Source organism: Setaria italica, chromosome II (genome assembly GCF_000263155.2).
Source record: "Setaria italica strain Yugu1 chromosome II, Setaria_italica_v2.0, whole genome shotgun sequence".
Lineage (NCBI taxonomy): Eukaryota > Viridiplantae > Streptophyta > Magnoliopsida > Poales > Poaceae > Setaria > Setaria italica.
This window is the reverse complement of record NC_028451.1, coordinates 4,269,032-4,279,128: the sequence shown is the minus strand read 5'-3', so window position 1 is coordinate 4,279,128 and position 10,097 is coordinate 4,269,032. Positions and strand designations below refer to the sequence as shown.

The following is a 10,097-nucleotide window of genomic DNA, read 5'->3' as shown; positions in this document are numbered from 1 at the left end:
TTTGTCTATAAACCTTTCCAATTAGCGAAACTAATGATTGATTGAATGATTATTGGTTGTTGATCTACTTGTGACTGGTGAAACTGGTATTAGCCATTTTGTGCACAAGATAAAAAATAAGTAACGCATTAAGTATTGAAGTTAGCCTCTCATCATATATGTTGTTTACATGACTCCCCTACGCCAAAATCCTGGCTACGCCACCGACTGAAATCGCATTAGCCACACACGACAGACACTGCACCTCCCCTTTGTCGTCCTTTTCCTATGTCGCCACTCGCCGCCACTGACCCTCGCAACTCACACGTCTCGCGCGCTCCCTCCGTGCGTTGTCCTGGAATCTTATGCCACTTTTCGGCGGCAGAGCGGACCACCTCACCATCCCCAACCCTGCGCGGCGGCCTGTCCGTCCACGTCGACGGCGACGTGGCCGCCCGGCTCGCTGTGAACCTGCCTCCCTCCACGACTCCACGTCGCGCGAATGTACACGGCCCCTCGTGCTCTCACCAGCAACTCTATCGTCAGCTCGGTCTACGGCGGTGAATCTCCCGCCGACGTGGCCTTTGCCACCGCCACCACCGTCAATCTCTTCACGGGCAGCCTCGCCACCTCGCCGGCGCCTATATATAAAGCCGCCATGTCGTTCACATATCCAAGCACAACAGCAACAGAAGCAAGCGATCGATCCCTGCCCACAGTCCCCAGCTACCTCTAGACACTTCTCCCAGCGATCGGCATCCTAGTTCACTGGCCCGTGCATCATTTCCCATGGCAACCACTGTGATGGCCTCTGCCGCGAGCTCCCTCGCCTTCGCCGCCGCCGGCGAGCGCGCCGGCCGTTTCCCTGCCCGGCTCCCGGTGGCCAGCCTCGCGCCACGCCGGCGCGCGCCGCTCGTCGTCAGGGCCGCCCAGAACGAGGATGCCGAGACAAGCAGCGCAGCCGCTACGCCCAAGCCCGCGGAGGCGAAGCCGGCGAGCATCTGGGACACGCTTGCGTTCAGCGGGCCGGCGCCGGAGCGGATCAACGGGCGGCTGGCGATGGTGGGCTTCGTGTCGGCGCTCGCCGTCGAGGCGGCCCGCGGGGACGGCCTCCTCGCGCAGGTCGGCAACGGCGCCGGGCTCACGTGGTTTGCGTACACCGCCGTCGTGCTGTCCGCGGCGTCGCTGGCGCCCCTGCTCCAGGGGGAGAGCGTCGAGGGGAGGAGCGGCGGCTTCATGACCGCCGACGCCGAACTCTGGAACGGACGCCTGGCTATGCTGGGGCTCGTCGCGCTCGCGGCCACCGAGTACCTCACCGGCACGCCCTTCGTCCACGTGTAGTGTAAATACGGCGTATATTATACGCGTGGCGTGTAGCTGTAGAGGTGCTAGTGGTATGTACGTGTAGCTGTTAAGTACAGTAGTGGAAACATTGTAACGTTCCTTGATTAAAAAAGAAAAATATTGCAGGATTCCTTTGACAAAATTTAACTGTTTTTCCAAAAAAAAAATCAAATGAACTGTCTTCGCCACACAGAAGTCGCCTTCGTATTCTAAATTGTAGCTTATTAACATGCAAATTTTTTATTTTTCTTAAACACCCTAACTCTATGAGGTCCTAAGAGTGATGCCAATACAAATTATAGTAACACATGTTTTCACACAAATTTGCAAATAGTGATGATGTCAATATAGTTTAGTCGGGATATACACAAGACACGCTTCAAATCACGAGTCAGGCGGCTTTTCATGCGGAAATATACGAGCATATGATATATAAGATGTGAACTCGTAATCACTCTTCATGCGTAGTTGACTTACCCTGTTATGATATTCTTTTTAACTTGTTTGAATTTTGTACCAATATAAAATTTTGATAGTATCTAGTGTATTAGTTTTCTCATTAAAACCATTTCTCGTAAGATACATCTTTTTCCTATCTGGCTCATTTAATAGAGTGTCACATCTTTTTCCTATCTGGCTCATTTAATAGAGTGTCACATCACCTAAAAGTAACTGCAATTAATACTAAAGAATCTAACTAGGATTGCGATAATAGTTTAGTTTAGAAAATATATCTATATGTATTGTATTAAATTAGCTTCAATAATACACTATGAGAAATAGTTTATAGAACATCTATATCATTAAATTAGTTTTTTAATATATGTAGTATATGAAATATCTTTTAGCAGTGCATTTATTTAATATTGTAGATGTTAATATTTTTTTATACACTTAGTCAAAAGTTAGATAAGTTTGACTTAGGAACAATATAAAAATATATATTATAGTGGATCCAATAATATTTGTATTATATCATACATGTTATTTTTTTTACAATAGACTACTCCCTACGTCCTTCATACAAATGTGGTGGCGTGACACCTGTATACCTTAATTAGTTAGTTTCGTATGCAAATTATATCTGACCACTTAATCGGGTAGGTAGTTATATTAGATCTAATCCGTAGAATTGCAATTTTTATTGGATTCTTTTCAAACGTTAGGAGTGTACTTTTCATGGTATAGCTTACTTATGATAAACTAGAAATATTTATATTTTTTATGGAGAAAGTATTTTTTAATTATAGAATAGGGTGGGTAGGGATTTGTCTTAACTGCTAAAAGGATGTCAAACACAGAAACACGAGTTCTTCTGGTTCATGGTGGAACGAGATCCCCGAATCAGAATACACGAGAAACTCGTCGGACGGCCGTAACTTTGACCAAAGTTTGATAACCTCACTCGTCACTCATTCGTTAAACCACGCAAACAACCTTCACATCGAAGTCCTCGACTGAAATCGCATTAGCCCCACACGACAGACACCTCACCTCTGCTGTCCTCTTCCTAGCTATGTCGCCACTCGCCACTGACCAACGTCTCGCGCGCTCCCTCCGTGCGTTGTCCTGGAATCTTATGCCACTTTTCGGCGGCCGAGCGGACCACCTCGCCATCGCCAGCCCTGCGCGGCGGCCTAGCCGTCCACGTCGACGGCGACGTGGCCGCCCAGCTCGCTGTGATCCTGCCTCCCTCCACGTCGCGCGCATGTACACGCCCCTCGTACTAGCTCTCACCTGCATCTCTATCAGCTTGGTCTACGGCGCCGGCGGTGAATCACCTGCATCTCTATCACCTGCATGTATGAGTACCTCACCGGCGCGCCCTTCGTCCACGTGTAAAAAAACTAAAATTACAGCGTATATTTGTACGCCTGTAGCTGTGTAGTGGAGATGTGTATACAAAATGTATGTAGCTGTTAATTACAGTAGTATGGAAACATTGTAACATTCCCCGGGAAAAAAAGAGGAAAAATATTGCAGAACTCCTGCGACAAAATTTAACTGTTTTTCAAAACTTCCATTATACGGTCATTTAAATTGAAAATGAACTTTCTTCACGACACACAAGCTGCTTTCGTATTCTATGAATCTATGTATTAAGTTGTAGCTTAACGGCTTTGCCAGCACGTAATTGTCATGCAAAGTTTGATTTTTCTTAAACAGCCTAACTCCATGAGGGTCTAAGAGCGATGTCAATACAAATTAGTAGCTCATATTTTCACACAAATTTGCGAAGAGTGATGTGAATACATCTTGGTAGGTATACACACGCACGCTGCAATAAGCCATCCGATTATTCGTACGAAATATGTGAGCATATAAAATATAGGCTTGGGAACCTCTTTTCATGAGTAGTTCTTTACATTTACTCTCTCCGTCCAAAATTATAGATCGTTTTAGCATTTTTAAATATAGCATATATCTAGATGTATAATAAAAATTATGAATCTCAAAAGGCTAAAACGACTTGCAATTTGAAACGGAAGGAGTAATTTAGGCCAGTCTCAGTGGGAGTTTCGTGAAGAGTTTCATGGACATTAAATTCCATACCACATTATCAGACTTGGCAATGTCTTTATGAGGAGAGAGAAGGGAGAGTTTCATCATATGTGAGAGGGGTTTCATCCCCATGATACTGAATATGCACAGTTACCTAGTTCCTAATCTTAGTAACAGTGCAATGAAACTGTGTACCGAAACTACCCTTACAAAGCACATCTTTGTGGATGATATTATTTTGACCACAATTTTTGAATATTGTATTGCATATTTGGTACTCTTTCCTAATAAAAAATTGATAATATCCGGTGCATTGGATTTTTCACCAAAATCATTTTCTTGCATGATACGATTTTTCTATGATCTCTCCCTCATTTAATATAGCTCCACATCACTTAAAAGTACATTGTAATTAATACTAAAGAATCTTCCTAGTTCGATGATTGTGACGGTCCTTTGGTTTATAGAAAAATACATAAATATCCGCCGCATTAAATTAGCTTCATTGAATACATACATGCAATGCATTTATTAAATACTATAGATGTTAATATATTTTTATACGCTTGATCAAATTTAGATAAGTTTAACTTAAAATAAAAATTAAACATAGTCCTTCTAGGAATGTATTTTATATTTTTTTCCTAGTCAAAATATATTACATTTGAGCAAGTTTTTATAGAAAGAAGATCAAGGTCTACCGCATTAAAGATGTACACCGTAAAAATATATCTTAATGGATCTAACCTCTAGTGGTAGTCAAAATATACAAGCTTTGTTATAATGGTGGTGAGGTACCAATCATATCATAAATGTTATTATTTTTATTATAAATTTATTTAATTTTAGAATAGTTTGACTTATGATAAAATTAGAAATATTTAAATTTAAATAGAGAAATTACTATGTTTTAAAATGGAGTGAGTAGGGCATCTCGTAACTGCTAGAAGGAAGGTTGTCAAAGCAAAGATCGGCATAAACACGAGTGTTGGGGGTACGTCTTAGGTGGACTAAGGCTATAAACCTCTTGTGTGTAAAAGAGGCCCAAAACGGGGTCTAAGGACTTATTTGTAAGGGTTAGGGACTCGGTTTCAGTATCCAGGGGCCTTAATGTAATATTTTAGGAATCTTGTTGTAATATTCAACCCCACCAATGGAAAAATTATAAACAACCTCCTCCTCCTCCTCCCCCTCCCTGTAAAAGAAACCAAGGGGTGAGAGGAGAGGACTCTTGGCCATTTGCTTATTTTGATTACTCGGCTCACCTGGTTCCATCTCTCTCGCTGTTCTGAAGCTAAGGAAGAATGTTGCTCGTCTGGTGTTGTGGTCCAGCTTCTCTCGAGGATAAACCCCAACATTTGGCGTCCACCGTGATTTCGGTATGAAATAAAATTCACAATCACCATCAGAGACAAAGAGATAATAAGCAATCCAAGTGAAGCTGGCGGTCCGGTTTGTGTTTTGCCCGAAGCTACCCGGCACATCCGAACAGCCGAGCGAAGCTAACAAGAACAGCGAGCGAGCGAAGCTATTTGTTACTGTCACCCAGCATACAACTGCATGTCACGGACACGGTGAGAGCAAGTATAGCAGCGAACTTCGCAGCCTGTGTCTGGAGCAACAACGAAGCTAACAACAACGAAGATGCTGAACAACAACGAAGCTAACACACAAAGCTAACAACTGCATGTCCGAAGCCAATAACAACTGCATGTCCTGCATACAACGAAGCTAACAAGTGCATGTCCGAAGCTAACAACAACGAAGGTGCTGAAAACTCAAATCAATAGCGAAGCTAGCCTCGCAGCAACCGTGCCTGGGTCTTCCTCAAGCCGCTCCGCTACGACCTCTGGCTCGTCAGCTTCGTCTTCCTCATCTTCACCGGCTTCGTCGTCCGGGCAGTTCCGTGGCCCCATGCCTTTCTTGTAGTGCCTCCTGCAGATGACGCGCATACCATGCAAGCGCGTGATCACGAGTCATGGGCGCGCGCCATACAGCTTCTCGGAGAAAAGAAAGAAATAAAAGAGCCTGGTCCTCACCGACGAGGACGACGACGTGCTGTGGCGGACCCTGAACACCATCGGCGACGTCGTCGTGCTCCTCAACTCCCCCACTCCAACCTCGTCCTCCGGCGGTACTCGAAGCCCATGCCGGCGTGGCAGAGCTTCGACAACGCATCCGACACGCTGGTCCTCGACCAGAACTTCACCGCCTCGTCGCCGCCGCTCGTCTCCAGCAACCGCCGCCGGTTCGCGTTCCGGCTCGGCAAGACGTTATAAACAATCGAAGCGAAGATACAAACCCTCCCGAAGCTACTAGGTGCCTTTACCGAACGAAGCTATTATATTAACCAGCGGCAACCGAAGCTATTTGTTACCCCGACATGCAACCGAAGCTGTTCATCACCTCAACATGCAACCGCATGGCAATATGGCATGGAAGCACCCAAACCTATTATAAGGATCAGCGGCAAACGAAGCTATTTGTTATCCTGCATGCAACACGAAGTCACCGTAGCCTCGCGGCCTACGACAACCTCAACGGCAAGCCTGCCCGAGGTCAAGAGCTGGTACCCGTCAATCACACTCCCGAGGCCACAAGCATTACCCACCAGTAGAGAATTGGCTTTCGATGCGCCCCTTTTGTTCCGGTTTAAAGTTGGCTCGGGACAAAAGGTTCACCAACCGAGACTAAAGCTCGGTTACTTGTGGAAGGCTCACCAACCAGGACCTTTAATCCCGGTTGCAAAGGCTAGTGGGAAAAAAGACCCTCGAGACCTGCAACATGTGCATGCAATATGTGCATGCAGCGGGCATACAACACCGTACTACAACTCACATGCATGTGCATCCCCGAAGCCAGCTGCTCACCAAAACTGCCGGGCTGCTCCCCCTCGCAGCAGCAGCTACCGAAAGCCAAAGGAGAAAAATATATAGCGCGAAGCACAGTTTTTTCTCCCCAAGATAAATTATTTGATCACGTCACCTTCGTTCATTTCCATCTCGTATTACAAGCAAAAAAAAAACATCACCTGCTTTGGCAAGAGGAAATAAAGCTATGATGACCGTCGCTAATTTCTGGCTAATGACAGCCAACAAATCCAATCCAAGCTCACCAATGATATCAAAACAAAGAAAAAGCTTACAACTTTACCCTCCATGCTTCAAGACATATCATGACATATTGACAGGATAACTAAAAGCTGCTGATCAAGCAACTTAACGACGCGAGGCTTGAGCACAAAGCCACCTGGCGCGCAGTAGCGAAGCTACCAAGCAACAAAGCGGCCATCGGCCACAGAAGCCGCATGCAGTGATGTTGCATCTACACATGCAAGCGTGAATTAACCCCCGCGGCGAGCATGAATATCTGCAGCAACCCTCGCAACGAGCGTCGACCTTCACAGCAAACGCCGATTTCCGCGACAAGCACCCATCACCGTCGATCGTCTTTAGCAGATACATAAAGAACAGAACATGCTTGTCACCCTCGCAGCTGCCGGCCATCGCGTCCATGGCACCCGTGCCGAGCGACACATCAAAATGCAGGATCGAAGCTGCCTGGCAAGGTCAAACTGCAAATGGGTGCTGTCTCCCTCAAAAATTCGCGAGGTTGGCTGTCCCCCCTCAAGAAAGCAAAGGCCGACAACCTCCAAAAGCTGCATCAACACCTCTACTCAGCCCCGAAGCTGCCCATCATCAACTACTGATCACTACCGCAAGCAGTCAACACCAGCTCTACTCACACCCTCGCAAGAAGCAAGCAGAACCTCGCAGGCTCAAACCTCCGTGGTGGCAGCTCAAACCTCCATGACAAAATGTTTCATATTTGATTCAACAAGATTTGATCAGTCCAAATGAAGTCTATTTGATGGTTTGTGCTCGAGATACCACAAGACTTTTTCCACGTACTCCACATTAACTCCAGATTGCACACTTTAATGTTTAATAGCTTCCAGATATCAACCTACAGATTTGACCTTTCAGAATTCCATATTTTGTTTTTAAAACGAGTCAGAGAAACAATCACAGTTTTTTTAACACGCCCATGATATTGCATATTTCAAAACACTGGACATGTCGTATGTATTTGCATTGTGCGACTACAGGTATACACCACAGTTAATCCTGCACCATAATCAAAATAGATCCTAAAGGGCACACCCATGTGTATTTTTATTGTGAAGAAGACAAAGCGGAATGGGTTCTGATGCCTGAATCCATGAACTCAAGAATGTGCAGAAGCCGATGATTTCAGACCAGCTATATCTTCAGGTCAGTGTTCACTTCCTCCTCGGCCTCTCCATGATTTTCTTTCATGCTCTTTGGCCCATCTTCGGAGGCCCCCCATGGCTGTTCTGTGTCCCCAGACGGGGCTTTGTCTCGTGCGTAAACCGCAGTGGAAGGGTCCATTTGAGCAGGCACTGGCAGTACCTCTCCGCAAGGGTAAGGCATTGCTGCTGCACTCTCCACCCTGCAAGAAGCAAAATCAAAGTGCAACAATTTCCCGAGACGGATTCAGCACGAGACAATCTGATTGTCCCATTCATCGGATTGGGAACAAGATTACTAGTAGCGATTTGTTTTCAGCAAACCAAGGCTGCAAAAATTTCCACACTAAAGTTTTGAGATAATAAAGATTGAAAAATAATGACATGAACTAGCAGTGCTGAGTGGTGTGCTCTTGCCTTTGCTTGCGTTTATGCAGGAAGCGGGCAAGGGACGCCGCCCTCTTCGGTAGAAGACCTGGAGCAATCAGATCATCCCGGCATAATTAAGATGCACATCCATACAGTATATAGTATACACCGCTGCAATCTTCAGAGGCAGGGAAATTGCTTACTATCATTGGCATTAGCCAAACCCAAGAGCATCATCATCTGCGCTGCACTAGTACTTGGGATTGGGAGTGCAGCAGCTGGTTCTGGCTGTTGGAAGGCCGGGGTTTCTGCAGCTTGAGCCTCTTTTGCAGTCATATACAGAATCTTCTTAGCCTGCAGGTAATGTCATATGATCACAACCACACACTACTTGGCCACCAACGTGTCGTCAGAGTTAGGGCTGACATCGTACCTGTTCCATCGGCACACTGTCAAATGCGCGCACGGAGCCAGCGTAGATTATCGTTAATGGCGCGGTGGAATGATCTGTATTGCTGCTGGGCGCCGCCGCGGAACCCTCAAAGATCGGCCATGCGGCGAACGGCGGTGGCCTGCCAAACCCGTTCGCGGCGGGAGCGCTGACGCCATGCAGCGGCGGCGGCGCAATCGTGGCCATGTCGTGCACCTGGGCGTGGCCGGCGGCGGCCAGATCACCCGGCGCCGATGGAAATATCCCCCTGAAAAAACCGAGCTGAGAGGCTCGTGGAGATCTTGTTAGTTTGATCTCCATTGGATTTGGCCAATGGCCAAGTCCGACCTTGATCCGCGTTCTGATCGGGGATGCACAACCAACTTATTGTTGGTGGGCTCCCGTCGCGCAGCGCATATAAAGCAGAGGTGGGAGTCGGGGTACGAACGCCTAAGTGCGACGCCGTGCCCACCAGACCCACCAACAACTTTAGTATGCAATCTATTTGCGCTGTCAGCAGCGGGAAGCTCTGCCAACTCCTCGTGCCGTCGCCGCCGCCCCTGCGTCAACGCAACATCATCTTCACCGCTATGGCGACATCAAGTGTTAAGCCTGATGGTTGGTGACCCTCTCATTCTCTAACCCTATCTCTCCCTCTCGGTTGTATCTCTGTTTAGATTCTAGCACACTGATTTAATCTGAAGAATGAGTTAGTTACCTACCAGTTGAGCTCCTACTGTTCCTGTAAATCTATCAGATCTGTCTCCAGCGGCGCCCGGAACACGAACCTGCGGGGATGGCGCCATCGACGGGGGATTCGGTCGTCTGTTCGCCGGAGGTGCATGGACGTCATCAGCGTCAGCGTCCACGGGGCGCCGGCGCATGCGCGAGCGCACCAGTGGAGGGGTCTCGGCCGTGGCGGCAGCCAGACGCAGGGGCTCGTCGGAGCCCGCCTTCTCGAGATCAGGCCGCTGCACCGCTGAATCTAAAACGCACAGCGATCAGCGAACACCTCACGCTCCTGCTGCACAACAATCACGTCTCTGACGAGAGCCAATAGGGGCCGAACGCCGTGCTTGATCTGCTCTGGAACTGATGTGAGTGACGGCCGGTGTGCATGGTAATGGTATGGTTACCTCCGTGGCCGGCCGTCGCCGGCGGCAAGCCGAGTCCAAGAAGGTCTAGCTCCATATATCCTCGATC

General features: G+C 47.4%; 2 protein-coding genes across 2 annotated transcripts; one reads left to right on the top strand and one right to left on the bottom strand.

Moving 5' to 3' along the window:
* The first annotated feature begins 643 nt into the window (after positions 1-643).
* Positions 644-1,465, top strand: LOC101758989 (low molecular mass early light-inducible protein HV90, chloroplastic). Its single transcript, XM_004955576.4, has one exon. It carries the CDS (start codon positions 769-771, stop codon positions 1,318-1,320), a length of 552 nt encoding a protein of 183 aa, XP_004955633.1. The 5' UTR covers positions 644-768; the 3' UTR covers positions 1,321-1,465.
* Positions 1,466-8,087: 6,622 nt separating this feature from the next.
* LOC101758712 (protein TIFY 11d-like) lies at positions 8,088-9,166 on the bottom strand. Its single transcript, XM_022824225.1, has 4 exons — positions 8,898-9,166; positions 8,668-8,818; positions 8,513-8,570; positions 8,088-8,298 (listed from the first exon to the last, which is right to left on the bottom strand). Exons 1-4 carry the CDS (start codon positions 9,099-9,101, stop codon positions 8,088-8,090), a joined length of 624 nt encoding a protein of 207 aa, XP_022679960.1. The 5' UTR covers positions 9,102-9,166.
* Positions 9,167-10,097: the final 931 nt, after the last annotated feature.

What these genes read in the sequence shown, in the direction of transcription:
- LOC101758712 (XM_022824225.1), bottom strand. Translation starts at nt 9,101, where the DNA reads ATGGCCACGATTGCGCCGCCGCCGCTGCATGGCGTCAGCGCTCCCGCC. An exon ending in ACAGTGTGCCGATGGAACAG is followed by an intron (nt 8,819 to 8,897) that starts GTACGATGTCAG and finishes CATTACCTGCAG; the next exon opens with GCTAAGAAGATTCTGTATAT. An exon ending in TTTGGCTAATGCCAATGATA is followed by an intron (nt 8,571 to 8,667) that starts GTAAGCAATTTC and finishes TGATTGCTCCAG; the next exon opens with GTCTTCTACCGAAGAGGGCG.
- LOC101758989 (XM_004955576.4), top strand. Translation starts at nt 769, where the DNA reads ATGGCAACCACTGTGATGGCCTCTGCCGCGAGCTCCCTCGCCTTCGCC.